Raw genomic sequence first — 17,760 nt, forward strand, 5'->3', positions numbered from 1 at the left:
CCACACTATTTCCGATATAGGCCAGGATGCCATTGGCCTTCTTGGCCACCTGGGCACACTGCCGGCTCATGTTCAGCCGGCTGTCAACCAGCACCCCCAGGTCCTTTTCCTCTGGGCAGCTTTCCAGCCACTCTTCCCCAGGCCTGTAGCATTGCCTGGGGTTATTGTGACCCAAGTGCAGGACCCGGCACTTGGCCTTGTTAAACCTCATACAATTGGCCTCGGCCCATCGATCCAGCCTGTCCAGGTCCCTCTGCAGAGCCTTCCTACCCTCAAGCAGATCAACACTCCCGCCCAACTTGGTGTCGTCTGCAAACTTACTGAGAGGGCACTCGATCCCCTCATCCAGATCGTTGATAAAGATATTGAACAGGACCGGCTCCAGTACTGAGCCCTGGTGAACACCACTCGTGACCGGCCGCCAACTGGATTTAACTCCGTTCACCACAACTCTCTGGGCTCAGCCATCCCTGTCTTCCAGCTCAGGGGGCTGAGTACCCTCAGGATAACTGGTCTGACTATTAAAGACTGAGGCAAAGAAGGCGTTAAGTACCTCCGCCTTATCCTCGTCCTTGGTGGCAATGTTCCCCTCCGCATCCAATAAAGGATGGAGATTCTCCTTGGCTCTCCTTTTGTCATTAATATACTCGTAAAAACATTTTTTGCTGTCTCTCACAACAGTGGCCAGGTTCTAGATGGGCTTTTGCCTTTCTAATTTCCTCTCTGCATGACCTAACGAGATCCCTGTACTCTTCCTGAGTTGCCTGCCCCTTCTTCCAAAGGTGGTAAACTCTCCTTTTTTTCCTGGGTCCCAGCCAGAGCTTCCCGTTCAGCCAGGCCGGGAAGCCTTCCCCGCCCGTTCTTCTTACGGCACATGGGGACAGCCCGCTCCTGCGCCTTTAAGACTTCCTTCTTGAAGAACGTCCAGCCTTCCTGGACCCCTTTGCCCTTCAGGACTGTCTCCCAAGGGACCCTCTCAACCAGTGTCCTGAGCAGGCCAAAGTCCGCCCTCCCGAAGTCCATGGTAGCAGTTTTGCTGGCCTCCCTCCTTCCTTCACCAAGTATTGAGAATTCTATCATTTCATGGTCGCTAAGCCCAAGCCGGCCTCCAACCACATCCCCCACCAGTCCTTCTCTGTGAACAGCAGGTCAAGCGAGGCACCTCCCCTGGTGGGCTCGCTTACCAGCTGCGTCAGGAAGTTATTTTCTACACACTCCAGGAACCTCCTCGACTGTTTCCTCTCTGTCGTGTGGTATTTCCAGCAGACGTCCGGAAAATTGAAGTCCCCCACGAGAACAAGGGTTAGCGACTGGGAGACTTCTGCGAGCCTCTGGTAGAATATTTTGTCTGCCTCCTCATCCTGGTTAGGTGGTCTATAACAGACTCCCAGCAGGATATCTGCCTTGTTGGCCTTCCCCCTCATCCTTACCCACAAGCACTCGACCTCATCATCACTATCATTGAGCTCTAGACAGTCAAAGCACTCCCTAACATACAGGGCTACGCCATCGCCTCTCCTTCCTCGCCTGTCCCTTCTGAAGAGCTTATAGCCATCCATTGCAGCACTCCAATCGTGAGATTCATCCCACCATGTTTCCGTGATGGCGACTAAGTCATAGCTACCCCACTGCATAATGGCTTCCAGCTCCTCCTGCTTGCCGCCCATGCTGCGTGCATTGGTGTATATGCACTTGAGCTGGGCTACCAATTTCTCCCCCAACATTGGCGTGCCGCCCCCAGGCTCTTCTCTAGTGAGCCTGGTTTTATCCCCTTCCCCCTTTGAACCTAGTTTAAAGCCCTCTCGATGAGCCCCACCAACTCATACGCGAGAATCCTTTTCCTCCTGTGAGACAGCTGAACTCCATGCAAGGGAGTTAGTACAAGGGAGCACAGTAACAGTCTCATGAAACCTTTTGTATGGGCATCTACTTACAGTTGTTATTTCTAGTTAACTTCTAAGACGCTAAGAAGATGTACTATACAACACCTAATATCTGCTCTTTTAGGGATCAAAAGGGTCTCAAAGCAAGATATAAGTAGTACAGATCAGTACTCTGTTTTTCAGTATGAGCAAGTTCTCCAACTATCATGGGATGTTAACATCAGCTCTAGTGGGATGAAAACCTGTTTAGTTGAGAGGTATTGTTACATACTCATAGAAAATCAAGGCAAGAGGTTCTGGTCATGCACATTGCTAGCTACTAACGACTGCTGTTCCAGAACAAAGTGCACTGACACTAGAAACATTTCACAAGAAGGCCTGAAAAATAAAGCCAATGCAATTGCTTAATTTCAACATTTGAGAATCTCCTAGACAAGTGAAATGGTTGACTAGACAGCTTACTTTACTCTAGAGAGTAAGGAGAATTAGATCACCAAGTAATTCTATTTTCCTTCATCATCTTCCCCTAATAAGAATAACTTTGAGATATTGTTGGTTTATAACTAGCAACTATCCGCAGATATTGAAAGGCAAGTGAAAGTTCATTACACAAGAAGCTCTGAGGGTTGCTGAACTAACACATTCCAGAAAAGCGGAAGACAGACCTGCTCATGGATGCAGCAACACTGATCGTTAAGAGACATTTAGATGGGATACAACTTACAAGTTATGTTGGTGGCAAGAAATCTGACCATTGCAAAAGTGGTATTTCAGGCATACTAAAGTTCAGTAGCATTCTCTGGTGGAATCTAGTAAACTAATATAAGAAAATCCTGTTTAATGCATATTAAATATTCCAGAAAAAAAAAAAAACAGCTCTAGTCTTCACAGAAATCTCATGTATCATTCACAGTTTAGTCCCATGTGGTACACTGCTGGTAACGAAAATATTTAAGCAGAAAAGATGACTTCACTGTCATACAGAAAAACTTTTAACTAAAAAAATGACAGAGTTCCAGTCACCACTTGCAAAACTAGGCAATACTTGTGTGCTAAGAGTGTTCATCCTGGCTCAGCTCAAGGTCCATCTCAACTGGTGGCCAAAAACAGATGTGTAGGGAAGAGTGGATGAACACAACAACTCCTACCAGCAATCAAAATGAAACAAACACTATCAACCACCAAGGCAAAGGTCTTGGAAACCTAAGCAGAACGCACCACATGTGCTTCTAAATGCATTTGCAAACTCCTATAATGTTTTGGAAATACCCAAATCAAAAGATTTTTCCTGGTTAACTCTCACAGCAGTCACTATTCCATAATACTTGCATTTTTCTCTTAACAATACCAACTCTATGAAATTCCGCAGCTACTGTCCCTGTGATACAATGTAAAAACCATGCAGATTTATGACAATGTTGTTTCAGTACCTGAAAGACATCCATGTCATTTCAGGTCTCTCCTACAATAGAGAACTAACTAGATCTTAAAGTAGTTCCGACTACATAGAAAAAATATATATTTTTTATATATATATATAAAAAAATGTAATAACCATAATAGAATCAATCCCATGTTCATAAAGCTACCGTGCCTGAAGTACCAGCAAAAGAAAAAGTCACTGAATGTCAACAACCAATGAAGCAAGCAATGCAAGGGGACAAGAGCTGTTGAGCAAAAAGCAGTCTTGCAGAGTCAGTTTCTGTGGCTGTCATTTTAAGAGACTGAGATCATACTGAATTCCTGTGTTTAAGTAGATGAAAGTATGTGGAATCACAATTCAGAGAAGACACATGCAGGTGTCTTGTATGACAGCAGGGATTTTTCATTGGGTTTGTTTATGGCTCGCATAACCCACTTTGTTTTGTACTGCTGAAAAGGAAGATGAGCTAAATGTTAACATCTGTCTTCAGCTGATGCTGTCTTACTTTTCTCCTACAGTTTGTTTACAACTAATTGCTGAGTCACCAGGCAGCTGATCCATTTCCAAAGACTCTAAATCAAGTCCCAGAGATAAATTTCTTGATCGCTATGAAAATTACATGGCCTGCAAGGCCACTGGCATATCTTCACTGGTTGGAATGCTGTCACAGACCACCACTGGAACTGAAGAGGACAGTCCCGATCCACTCTTAATTTCCATCTGCAGAGCTGTGTGAGGAACAGTAGCAACACCTAAACTATCACAGTCATTTTGGCAACAAACAACTGTGCACAACATAAATGGGCTCTTCAGTGCTAGCTATATTAGAATACTTTAAAAGTTCATAGGAGATCTAAATAAAAGCAAAACCAACTTAACACTATTGGCATATTTAATTAACTTCAAGAATGATTGTTGCAGTAGTTTTAATTAGCTTTCTGTAGCAACTCTGAATAAAAGCCACCAGAATTAAAAAAAAAACAAAACAAACCACACACCACCAAAAAACCCAAACTTGTGAGCTGTTTTCCTCTCTGTGTTTCCCTTCTCTATCTCACTCTTCCCATATTTGGCTCTTAAGCAGCTGAAACAACTTCAGAAGTGACACATATCCATTCTGTATTTCACATTTCAAGCAACTGAAATGCAAAAGTGCAGCACACGCCATTACACTGAGCATATTTAATTGTAAAAATTCAATCAGTATACGATCAATGTACCAAACCAATTATTTGCCGCCATCTCTACCACTTTAACGATTATAGTTTTTAGAGATGCACCAGAATTGGCCACCTGTTCTGAAGCACTGTCATTCTGAATTCTGCACTACCATTTGGCATCACCCTGGGCAGACAAACCTCTTCTTACTTCCCCTGAATCTCAGGTAATCTCTTGTCCTCTGGTTTAATGAACTGTCACTCACCTAAACGCTCAAGAAAAATCAGGATTTTCGCTTATCATCTATATGCTTCCAACACAGTCATTATAGCTGTGATGTATGTCTTAAGATTCATTTGTACTACAGCTGCTACTGCAGTAGTCTAAAAAAGCTTCCAGAGTTTAAACGTAGGTTTAAAAAAAGATACATAGTAGCTACATCCAGTGTATTTAACAACCTCACATATAACGCAACTGTAGTGTATAATTACACTCCAGCAACAGATAATTTGGTTCATAGGTATGAAGTACAATTACACAGGTATCCTTAGAATAGCATGTAAAATGACAGCTGTGTCATGAAACTTATTAAAGAAGGCATTTATTCAGGTATGAGGAAAACAACAAGACAGACGCACAATACACAGGCACAATAGTTAACTATGTTAGTTACCTGACAACAGTTTGATGAAAGTATGCTACTTATATCCACACTATGCTGAGGAAGCATAGAATATACTGGCAAAGGGGCTTCAAACAGCAATTGCTATCACCGTATGGTTACGCCTGCAGCACTTGTAAGCATTATTTATTACACAGCAGCCAATGACAAATAGAATGGAGTAAGTTTTTAAAAAGTGGCAAGCAAATGGGTGAGGAAGGGAAGAGACCACAGAAGTAACTTGAAGCATCTGGGAAAGCAGTAGTCAAAAAAAAAAAAAAAAAAGAAAAGAAAATAGTCCCTGTAAATTAGAAGGAAAGAGCCAGGGCTTTGAATTTTCCTTTGACAGCATGTCTCGACACTTTCACAGTTTGCTACAGCACCTCCAGCCGGGGCTGGAAAGAGCATCCTTGTGGCCTGAGCTGAAGGTACTGCACAGCAGTAGTCTCGGCCCCACCACAAAACTGCGGGGTGGCATGTGGCACCTCTCAGGCCTCATTGCTGCGGGGATACAAGTAAGGGGCACTACCCAGGTACAAGTTTGGCAGTGACAGCGCCTTCTTCCTCCCCCCTCCCCCGCTCAGATGCCGCAGCCAGGGGCGTGACACAGCCCGACCTGCCCCGCGGCCTGTCAGCCAGGCCCGGAGGCGGCTGTCAGGCTTCCAGGCCTGCTGCGCGGCCCGAGGCCGCCGGGTGCGGAGCTGCCGAGAGGCAGGCCGAGGCCCCGGGCGGGGCCCAGCGCAGAGGCGGGGGGAGCCGCCTCTTCGCGCAGAACCACCACGTCGACGACGCCAGCACTGCGGAAATGGGAGCGGGGAGCCGGGCCCTGCTCTCCGCTCCGCCCGCCCCCCGCTCCCGGGGCGGCCTCGCCTCCCCGCCCCCGCCGCTCACCTGTGTCCCCGATGATGATATACTTGAAGAGATAGGCGTAGGCCATGGCCGCTCGGTCCTCGGCTCTCCGGCTCTCGCTCGCTCCTTCCTGACGCGCGCGCTCTCCCCCCGCCCCCGCTGTCAGGGCTCGCGCTGCGGAGAGGTGGAAACGGTTAACGGCCGCCGGGCGGCGGCCCGCTCCCGCCGGGCGCCGCCGCCACCGCTCGCTCGCTCGCTCCCTCCTACCTCCGCCCCTGCGCCGGCGGGCTCGCTCGGTCGCTGCTGCCCTCCCGCCGCTCCCCGAGGCGCCGGGGAAGGCAGACGCGGCGGCGGGAAGAGCGGGCGGCGAGAACAATAACAGGCGCCGAGCGGCCCCGGACCCCTCCGGCAACGTCACGCACCCACCTCCTCGCTCCGCCCCGCCCCCGACCCGGAAGTGCTGAGGTAGCCGCTGGCCCGGCGCGCGCGCGCGGGCGCGCGGCCGCCTCCCGCCGGCGTGGGGGCGGGGTTCCGCCGCCCGCCCCGCCCCGCCCCGCCCCGCCCCGCCCCGTCCCGTCGCGTGGTGGAGCTGAGGGGAGGCTGCGGCTCGGAGCCGTTGGGGCTTTCGCTGAGGGGGCTGCTCGGCCTGATCCCCCCCTCTCGGCCGCTCTAACGGGTGCCGGGGCCTGGGGCCGGTATTTTTCCCTTCACCTTGGTGGGAGGAATAGGTGACAGGGTGCTCCGACCTCTCCGAGGGGTGTCGTGGAGGCGGGCGCGGTGGCGTCTCCCCCGCGGTGACCCCCGAGCGGCTCCTCCGGGGTAAGGGGGGAGCAAGTTGCCTTGGGGGGGAGAGGCTGGGGAAAGGAGAATGGCGGCAGCCCGGCCTTTGTTAGGCGCTGCCGAGCTCCTGCTTTGCACCAGGGTCGGGGGTGCAGAAGAACGAGGATGCAGGAAAAACCCAATGCTGCTGTTTGAAGCATTTATGGTGTTTCTGGCTGAGAGAGTCCAGGGAAAAAAGCTTGACCTAAGGCTGCGAAGCCAGCTCTGAGCTAGAGAAGCCTTTAAGCGTAAACACTAGTGAGCCATTCTGTGCAAGTTTATTGTCATCACTTATCAAACTTGAGTTTGGCTTGGAAAGGGTTTTTTCCTTTCTGTTTCTGTCTTTCCTCATCAAAATGGAAGCAGTGAGCCAGGAGTGTAGCGTAAGTTCACAACTGCTGTTTAGGACTTTCTACTTAGAGCTCACATGATACTGGTGAGTTGGAAGAAACTTCAGGGTCTTCCCTAGCCTAAGCTGCCTCAAAAAGTGTCCAGTGTACCCAGACCTTTGGCCCTGGAGCAGTCAAAGGTAGCTTGGCTCACAGGTCGGTTTCACACCAAGGCTACATCAGATGCCTGGTGATGGTAATGCGGTAGGACTCTCCGGTCAGGTGCTAAGGCTGATGATGCTTTAGGGTGCCCTTCAGCTCAGCTGTTTGTTGACTGTGAATTGGTGGATCTGTTGAAGAACCATTGGCATTTTCTCCATATGAACTCACAGGTCTGCCTTTCTGGCTGTACCGGTCTGGTAGCTTTTAACTTTATAAAGTTTTTTATTTGTGGTGTGTCACATCAACAACTTGGACAACATTGACTTATACACCACATCTAACAGATGTGCATCTAACTTGCTCGTAAAAACCTTCAATAAAGCAGATTGTGCCAAATCCTGTTTCCATATTTCATGACATGAAACCCAAAATTAAGTTTTTTTTTTTTATTGTCCTCTTCCCTGTGGACGTGCAAAAAAAATGATTGCTATAAAGAGAAAGGAGCTCCTTTATATATTATAAACATTATTTCTACCTTTTCCATGTGAAAAATTCACGTTTCCGATGTTCTCTTGTCAGTCATTTTTCTCCTCTTTTTTTTTCTTCTCTGTACTTCTCCCAGTTTCTCAACATTATTTGTAAATTGTGGAGTCCAAAATAGCAGTTCTCGTGTGTCTGTAACACCAGCCTCATCACCTCAAAACAAGGTCATATGAGTATCTCCAGTCCTGCTCCTCTCTGAATGTGATTTTTTTTTTTTTCCAACAGCATCTGAATTTTATTTTTCATCCTAGATGCCTATTGTAGACGATTACTACCCAAATGTATCTATACATTTGGCATCTGCTTATTAAGCATTATTTTTCCCTTTCAGTAATTTTGATCAGGGCCACTCAGTTTGTCAAATGTATTCGATTTTATTCTTTTTATTCCATCTCAGCCATTTTGTTACCCAGGCTGTTCATGAAAATATTGCATAGGTCTTGCCTGGACAGGACAGAGCATTGGAAAGCGGCATGTGAAATTTTCTCCTAGTTTAAAAACCCTTTACACACGGAAGAAAGCCACTTCCCCATTATTCTGTGTACAAGAAGTGAAGTTTCGATAGAAATTTTTGTTAATTAACAATTCCTATCCGGAATGAGTTTTCACAGAAAAATGGGGTTTTGCCTTGTTTCCTATGAAAGTTGGGCTTGGCTTTCCTGTATCCCTGCGCGTAAGGGTCTGCCTCTATGTTCCCTGTCCTGATAATGATCATGAAAATGATCATGATCATGATAATGATCTTGGCATCTGGATGGAGTAGAGTACTTTGGGTGAAGGAAAAGCTGCAGCTGGGTCAGCTGTTAAACCCAATCAAGAATTCACACTAAAACAATCTTCCTAAATGCTCCCTCTACAGGTAAGACCTTCAGCTGGCGTTCGCACTGTTCATACACGGGTTTGTGTGACCTCAAGCACAGGTAACAAAGCTGCGGGAAACCAGGCCGTAAGTAGATAGGATTTCATCCAGTGCAAGTGAAGGTTGCTGCTAATAGAGATGGGGCAGCTCAGCCCCCACTAACCTGCTCTTGGACCCTCCCTTGTTCTGGCACTATCAGAGTCGTCTGCTGAATCGGGGAACTGGAGTGGCTAAGCTTTAATTTTTCCATATTAGCTTTCAGGCAAATTCATTCTTGTCCTGCAGCCACACAAACTATGCTTTTGTGTGCTTTGACATGCTTTTGACAGCTTTGCCAGATGAATCCCACCTCTGCCCAGCAGTCCTCAAGGAGGGTCCCATGGTTGTGAAGGCTAAAGCCCATTCTGTTACACCAGACAGGCATTGACCCAGTCTCCTCTCCTACAGGACCCTCTCCCTTGGCTGTATTGGGAAATACGAAGGAGAACTTTGTGGGCTTCTGTGTCCCTCACCTTCTCCTCCAGAATCCTGCAGTCACTCATGACATGCTCTAAGTCTTCGTTGGTACTATCGGGGATTCCTACACGGTTGAGCCGCAAAGGGTATTACTCTGAGGGCTGGTCAAGCCTTGGCAATCTCTCCTCAACATCCCAGGGTAATAAGATTCAAGTGTGTTTGATGGGGACAGACTTTTTAATAGGGCCTGTAGCGATGGGACAAGGACTAATGGTTTTAAACTGAAAGAAGGTAGATGCAGACTAGCTATAAGGAAGAAATTTTCTATGATGAGGGTGGTGAAACACTGGAACAGGTTGCCCAGAGAGGTGGTAGATACCCAATCCCTGGAACCATTCAAGGTCAGGTTGGACGGGGCTCTGAGCAACGTGATCTAGTTGAAGATGTCCTTTGGAAGACCTTTAAAGGTCCTTTCTAACCCAAACCATTCTATGATTCTGTGAGTCTATGATTCTGTTTACCTCACTGATGGGATTTGGTCTCTTAGTTTCTAAATTATGTGATCTTCTAGACTTCAAGTTTGACACAAGCAAAATTGGCCTGATGTGATTGAATTAAATCTGAGCAGAAAAGGGAATTTCCATTTTGTAAAAGTGAAGATTGCTGATGGGGAGAAAATACAGACACTGCAGAATTTCCAGTGAAATGAGTGGGTCTCTTTAACACCACTGCTTAGCCATCTAACAGCCTGCTGATGTGACTGACAGTTCAGAGAGAAGGCAGCGCTACCTGTTTCTGCTCTGGCAGACCGATAGGACACAGAGGTAACCAACTTGCAGGCGACCCGCGTGGCAGGGCTGTGCCCGCTGAGTGGCTCGGTGGCTGCTCGGCGTGGGTCAGCAGCTGCTCAGTGAACAGACTATTTCTGTATTAGGAATAGTGTGGCCAGGAGGAGCAGGGAGGTGATCGTGCCCCTGTACTCGGCACTGGTGAGGCCGCACCTCGAATACTGTGTTCAGTTTTGGGCCTCTCACTACAAGAAGGACATGGAGGTGCTGGAGCGTGTCCAGAGAAGGGCAACGAAGCTGGTGAAGGGCCTGGAGCACAAGTCTTATGAGGAGCAGCTGAGGGAACTGGGACTGTTTAGCCTGGAGAAGAGGAGGCTGAGGGGAGACCTCATCGCGCTCTACAACTACCTGAAAGGAGGTTGTAGCGAGGTGGGTGTTGGTCTCTTCTGCCAAGTAACAAGTGATAGGACGAGAGGAAATGGCCTCAAGTTGCGCCAAGGGAGGTTTAGACTGGACATTAGGAGAAATTTCTTTACTGAAAGAGTGGTCAGGCCTTGGAACAGGCTGCGCAGGGAAGTGGTTGAGTCACCATCCCTGGCAGTATTTAAAAGACGTGTAGATGAGGCCCTTAGGGACATGGTTTAGTGGGCATGGTGGTGTTGGGTTGATGGTTGGACTGGATGATCTTAGAGGTCTTTTCCAGCCTTAATGATTCTATGATTCTATGACAGCCAGGCCTCTTCTGGTTAGCCAGGCAGCCGGCGGTGCTGGAGAGGTTTTACATGTGCACATCTGTGGAGTATTTCAGTGATGCTGCTGTTGGGATGTTTATGGAATCAGTGTTTGGTAGAGGCTTGCAAGGATAACGTGCAAGAATTTGTTGCTTATGCTATCCCATGGTAAATACAAGCTAATTTGCTGCTGGATAACAGACTATACACCTAAGTTATTGAGTGTTGTCAGCTGTTCTGCAAATCTCAGATGCCTCCAACTACAGATTAATGCAAAATTGATTTTCCTCCAAGTTATGTTTAACATACATTTGTTTAAATGCTATTAAGAGGCATGTAAGTAAATAGTATTGTGGGTTTTTTTAATTTTTACCTCTCACCTGTCTAAATTTCTGTTTTCCAGACAAATTAATGTCTTCTTTTGTGAAGAATTAATACTTTAATAGAAGGCTACCACGGACTCAGTCTCACTTATTAAAAAAACTATTAGCCAGGAGATATAAAAGAAGCAATGGTTATTCAATATTGCAGAGAGTTGCTTTGCTTTTGTTTTTTTGTTAATGTTCTCTTGAATAATACATGTTATTTGTTAGTGATTTTATATAACATGCTCTTTAGAAATATGATGAAACATTTTCACTAAGATGACAATATCAGGATTATATTCTGGCAAATTTGATACACTTGAGAAAACTAGAGTTTGCTCTTTTTTCTGAGTCACTCAGTTTTTCCCTAAATTTCCATCATTTATCCCTGTGCAAACTCACTTGGGGTTTGTAGCAAAGCCTTAAGCTTTGCAGGATCCTTACCACTAATAGTACTATTTAGGAAAGAGCCATGGAGGCATCCAAAGCTCTAGATACTCTGCAGAGCAAAGCATTAGACAGAAAACTAAAACAAAAAAGCAGAACCCAACATTTCAATACAACCACATTTTACTTATGATTTGCATTGTACTATTATTTAACTGGTAGAAATCAATCTCTACCTGCTTTTCAGTTTAGCATAAAATTTTTGAATCATTCCTTTGTGCTGTTAAATTATTTATACAGATGCTGAGTAGAAAATGTTATTTTCTAGTGTCTGGCATTTAATCTGGCTGTATGTGCTTCTTCTGAACATTAATTGTATGCTACAATTTATCTTATTTGTGAATTTTACTTAATAATTTTTAGAAGATTAGATTTGTATTTTACATAAGTTACAAGGCAATATATAGCATATTTTATTTGTTATAAATGTTGAGAATAGGACCCCACCTGATGTAGAAATACATAGAGCCGATCCTGGAGGAAGACAAATTTATGTAAGTCTCAGTGAAGATCTGCCTTTGGAAGGATAGAATTTCTAGGTACCTGTTAAGCATAAAAAGTAAAGAGCAGCTTGTTAGTCACCCTAATTTCTCCTTTATTTGTAAAAGATCTAGGATATTTTCAGGTCCCACAAATTCCATCATAGGACCCCTTTTCAATGTTAGTAAGATATGGGGACAATCCAGCCTATCGATAAATCTTCTGGAATTAATCATAAACTGATCATTATGTCAATGGTGTAGAGAAAGATTTGTCAACTGATCAATGTAGTACCTCCTCCTTCCAGTCTAGGATTTTAAGTCTAGTACTTTGTTGTTAGGTTCATAACACTTCTCCCTGCAAGTTTTCCAAACGCTGAAGTAATGGTAGAAGCCCATGTAATGTCTCTGATGTGCAGCATAAGGCGGTGGTATTTACAGACTTTTTATTTTGTCTGTGGTGAAATTATAGATACTTTACTTTCATAGTGGATTATCACAACAACCACCCATGCTGGATTTTTAAATTTTTTAATTTGTCCTTAATATGAGTTAGATGGCATACAATTTTTTGTTGTTGTTGTTGTCTCGCAAAATCGGAACATCATCTTTTAGGTCTGTTAATGCAAGCATCTTGTATGCTCAGGTATGTCATTGAGATGTAGGAACAGTTCTCACTTGCAGCCAGAGAGCTGCTGAAGTTGCTTTTTGAATTTTTTTCTCCTTAACATTGAAATTTGCTGTTGCAACCTTTCTGAAAGAAAGATGATGTATTTCTGAAATTCCCATTTGGTTTCTGATCCACTCATTGCTGATTGGGTCTTATATGAAGTGCTCCAACCCACACCCTGGACTTTATAGCCCAGTTCAGTGATGAAATTCCATTTTTCTCTCTAGTTGCAGGGCTTGGGATACTTCATGTTGGCAATTTGAGGTTCTCATTTGTTGTTTGTGTTTGGTTTCATTTTGTGACCAGGGCATTTGGAAGCATCAGGAAGGGCTCAGATGTATTTGGTCTTTTTACCTCCTGCTGATAGAAATCTGTGTTCCCTTCTTCAGGTCAATCTGACAGATTGTGGTCTATCTTGAATGGGCGATTTCATGCAGACTTCTAGTTTGCACAGAAAAAACGAAGCAAATTAGTCTCTTAATTCCCAGTCATTCATCCCTTGGTCTTCATAATAGGGTTCTCACTTGTGGAGCTGGAATATAAGCTTGTCTTCCACTGCTTTTTTAATCTTTGCCTTCAAGAAAGTGAGCACGTCTTAACACTTGAACCGTTACACTCTGACTGGTTTGCTAGGTATGTAATTCATGACATAGCAAACACATTAGAATCTCTAGTATTATTTTTTATGCCATTTAGGCCCAGAGTGTGGGAAGCAGCAGAGGCTGTATATGCAGAGAACAAAGGGAAGAGGAGGGGCAGAGCAGCAGGTATCTGCTGGACTCTGGGAGGGGTGGTCTGGAGCAAAGAAATTAAAATGCTTAGACATTGCCACTCAGGTATGAGGAGGGTGAGTGCAGGGAATAGAAAGAGCAGTGGTCTCTGGACTGGGAGAAGTTGGGGATTGGAATGAGAGAGGATTTGGGTCAATAAGACGAGAAGTACCTCCAATGAAAAGTTGGATAAGAGGACTTGGAAGACCAGGGGTTTTTGGGCCAAAGAGTTGAGAAATTACAATTTTGCAGTGGAGAAATGGGAAACTGGAGAATGCGCTTCTGAGTAGAGTACCTAGAAATACGTGCCTATGAGGGATGTGCGACTTGGGCCCTGAGGGCCCTAGTCCAGGCAGCTTTGGCTAGGATTTCAGCTGGAACATATGTGCAGAGCCTGTTTCCCCACCCTCTTCTGTAGCCTCTGTTTTGCTTTCAGAAATACTGCAATCTTACTAACGCCAACTTTTATAATTTGAAAGACCCAAACTAAGTTACATTGTTGCTTTTGATCTGGTGAAAAAAAAAGTTTGGAAATTAGTGTCTTTTGAAAAACCTTTATTTAGAATAGTGTAGTATTTAACTAACAGCCGTAGTTAAATGCTATTAGCTAAACGCTAAAAATAAAAGTAATGCATTCTGAAAGACATCATATTTCTCCAATCACTATAGTTATTGAATGCTTTATTCCAGATCAACTACATTGGTAAATAATTTTTGGGAATGAAAAATTCAGTTTTAATAGCATTTTTTGTTTTCAAAATATAATCTTGAGACTACATTTTCAAGCCAGTGCAACAAAAAGTAAAAGTATAGTTCTTCAGTTTCCCAGCTGTATTCATATTTTAGGTTTTTGCACCCGTGGAAATATTTACATGACCTCTGCTTTATCCCTGTTTATTTACTAATGGCCTTTGCCACTGTTATCATTGCACCCTGTTTTTCCTTGCAAATAACCTTGTTTTTCACTGCCTTGACATAAACAGTTTGATAAAACAGCACATGATAAATTTTAATACAATTTTCCCATAAAAACTGGGAAAACAAAAGGATCCTTGAAATAACCTTGAAATGGCTAACAAACCAACTGAAAAGATATGTTGATGGTTTTTTTTTTATTCTCAGGAGCATTAGAAAATGTGTGCTTGTGTAACAAGAATCACAAAAGCATGGAGTATTAGTGCTACACAGACAATGTCAGAGAACCATGCAGAAGTCTACTTAAACTGGCATCAAGGCCAATTTTCCGGATTTTTTTTATTTCAGAGGCAGATTTTTTCTTAATTTTCTTTAGAGCTCTTTTTAAAATTGTTTTGGCAATGGTTTGATAAAGAGAAAATGGAATGTAAATAAAATTACTGCACAGGCTCACAGGAAGTGAAAATTGTGAAAACTTCCTGTTTACTCATAGCAAGAAGTGAGACAACTTTAAGGAAACTGGTTTGCTTAAAAAGGAATATGAGTAGGCAAGCTTGGTCACATTTTTTTCAAATTGAAAATATTTTGGTCTGAAAGCATTGAAAAGAAGCTTTTTTTAAAAAAAAACGTGTTTTTTTCCAATTTTTTTTTCTTTTTCTCTTCCAATAGTAATGATTTTTTTCTTTTTCAGACACCTCCATTGATGTCTTTTGGTGGCTGTAGAAAGTAAGGAACTGTCTAAGACTCTGGAAGTCAGCAGAGTTGCTAAAGGATTTGAGTTGAGGAAATCTTAGGGTCAGCATCGCAGAAATTATCTTTTTCCACCAAGATATTAGCAGATAACCTACCCTACATTTTTGTCTAAAAGGTATAATAGCAATGTCTTGTAATTCTAATGCAAGTACTTGTAGGTAAACCATAGCTAAAATGATGTCAAAAGGCTTAAAGGTCCTATTGAAATTATTTAAAATTTAACAAACCAAAATAGCACAAAACTAGAGGTTTATTTCTCTTTTAAGTACTTCTTCAGTGTGCATTCCACAGAATAAGCTTCATCTTAGGTATTTTAAATTAGGAAATGTTTTACTTTAACAAAGTAAAGGCTCCTTTCGTATTCAGCCATTGTTGATGTAGAGGGCAGCACGTGCTTCTGCATGTATTTTCCTTCATTTGATTGAGTTCTTTTCAGAACTCCAGCCTTTTTAAGGTTATTTCAGCACAGTTTCCCCCACTTGTCTTCAGGCTCTGAAGGTCACACCAAAGCTGTTATTGCCCACATGAGCTGTGCCATTGTAGCCTTACATTGTAAGCTAGGGAGTCTTTAATTCCACAGATCAGAAGGTGGGCAAGTGTTAATTTTTTTCTCTTCTTTAAGATTCCTATATCACTATCTGTCGGCCATTCATACACTGGCTGAGAAAGGTAAACAGTACATCCTAGAAAGGCAAAAAACCCGGGAGAATGAATTGTAATGGAGCAACACCCCCCTGCCCCATCAGCTTGCATTCATTTCAGATGGCAAATTATTAGGTGTTCAATTTCTACATGTTTATTGAGAATATCTTGTTCCTCTGATCATGAGATGCCTAGTAGTACAAAATTTTGGATGTCTAGGATTCTGCCTCATGTTTTATGGCAATAACTATAGGAAGAAAGTAATTCTTCTGGCTCCAAGGTCCAGCTTATTTTTAATCAGATTTCTCTTTGATGGAGAGTCTCTTCCTTTATAGTTCTATAGTTTACTTCTGTATCACTTAAAAAAGGGATTTTTCAATTCTTTGTTTCTAGTCCACAAATAGAAAGAAGGGTTGTATCGCATCTTGACTTAAGGAAGCTCTTGTCTGCTAAAATTTAAATTCAGATGATATCACTAGCCACTGTAATCCCATCCTTTTTAACAGTGAAGTTTGTTTAATTGTCACAACCTTCATGTCATCATAGTTACTTAGCATAGAAAATGCTTGCAGTCTGTGGCAGTGCTGAGCCCTCATCGCCACAAGGCTTGCCCTGTGGTATGTTGGCAGTCCACTCCTCCAAGGCCTATTCCTTTTTAGCATTTTTTTCCTGCTATGTTTCTCAGTCCTAGTTGTATTTTCTTCAGAATGACCTTTATTTATTTTATGTGGTAAAAAAATACACGAAAATTGACAAAATGGCCTTCTAGGTAACAATTTCAGTCATGGTATTTTCTTCCCATCTTTTCAAAAAGTAAGATGACCAGTCCCTTTGCAGAACTCCTTGGTGCTGTAGGAAAAAAATACACAGTATATAGTACTCCCTAGTATAAGCACAGAGTGGTCGACAAACTATGAAAAGTAATTTAGTGTTTCAGAAATAAAAACCAAACTTGCTCCTTTTAGGAAATCATCAGCCATATAACAACTGGCCAAGGGCATATAACAAGAGTCAGCATGCTAACTTATAGGATATAATCATAGAATCATAGAATCATTTAGGTTGGAAAAGACCTTTAAGATCATTGAGTCCAATGGTAACAGACTGTGGGGACTGGGAGCCTACTCCTGGTACTACTTCCAGTAGTTTCCTTTGACAGAGGCAACGGAGGAGCATACAGGGAGGAGTCTGAACTAATTCTTCCATGAGCAACAGTAACGTGGAAATTTTCCATCGTTCTTGCCATGCACATGAACCCAGCTGCATGATGGGGAAAAGCAGAGCTGTCCCGGACAAAAAGAGTGACCGGGAGCATACTAGGTAAATTCTTTTCGCATTAGCTGTCAGGCCACAGCCATCCTCTCATCCTCTCCATTGTGTATGCTCTGTGAAACTTAGAGTTAATCAGTCTTTACCCACTCAGTAAGTGGGGCGCTCCCATGGTGCATCAGACTCACTATGCTGAAGGTACACAATAGAATTCTGCCGTGTATTGGGAATGGAACTTGTCTTGGCACAGAAAGAAACAAAACAGCCAACCTTCCCAGAAAGGCATGGCAGCACTAAACTAATTCATGTGAGTTAGACTAAGTAGAGATCAAAATATTTGTATCCTGATGACTCAAAGCAAGGTATTAAAACAGTTCCCTTAAATGAAAGCAATGAAAATGTATAGTTCCTCTAGTATCATGTCAATTGAAGCAAAGAGAAAATACAGAGAAAAGCTTATGACAATTATAATATTTATATCCAATAAAAATGGAAGAAATAGTGCAATATCCACTTTTAGTAGTACAATATATAAAATAAAAACAACTGTTTTGGAAAAAATATGTTGATTACAGTAGACATTGAAAGGAAGAAGAGAAGACAAAGAAAAGGAAAAGATAAGTACAGATCAATTATACAAATGGACTGGTTTCCAAAACAAAGGGGCCATACAGAGATTCATAGGCTTGTTAACATTTCCCAGTAAATTCATCCCTAGTTTGTCTGAATTAAGCCTACTTCTATTTCCACTTTTACTGGAAAGAAAAATTGTAATTGGGACTTTTTGGG

General features: G+C 43.3%; 1 protein-coding gene across 3 annotated transcripts in view; it reads right to left on the reverse strand.

Moving 5' to 3' along the window:
- RAB2A (RAB2A, member RAS oncogene family) overlaps positions 1–6,485 on the reverse strand; it is a 48,138-nt gene extending 41,653 nt beyond the window's left edge. The window contains exons 1-2 of one of the 3 annotated variants that reach the window (XM_075141781.1): positions 6,401–6,485; positions 6,017–6,148 (exon numbers count right to left, since the gene is read on the reverse strand). In XM_075141781.1, coding sequence (XP_074997882.1) covers positions 6,017–6,062 — 46 coding nt within the window. In that variant the 5' untranslated portion in view covers positions 6,063–6,148; positions 6,401–6,485. Of the gene's footprint in view, positions 1–6,016 lie in introns of all 3 variants that reach the window. The other 2 variants (XM_075141780.1, XM_075141782.1) reach the window with 2 other exon arrangements.
- Positions 6,486–17,760: the final 11,275 nt, after the last annotated feature.

The sequence above is a fragment of the Calonectris borealis genome, chromosome 2, assembly GCF_964195595.1.
Source record: "Calonectris borealis chromosome 2, bCalBor7.hap1.2, whole genome shotgun sequence".
Lineage (NCBI taxonomy): Eukaryota > Metazoa > Chordata > Aves > Procellariiformes > Procellariidae > Calonectris > Calonectris borealis.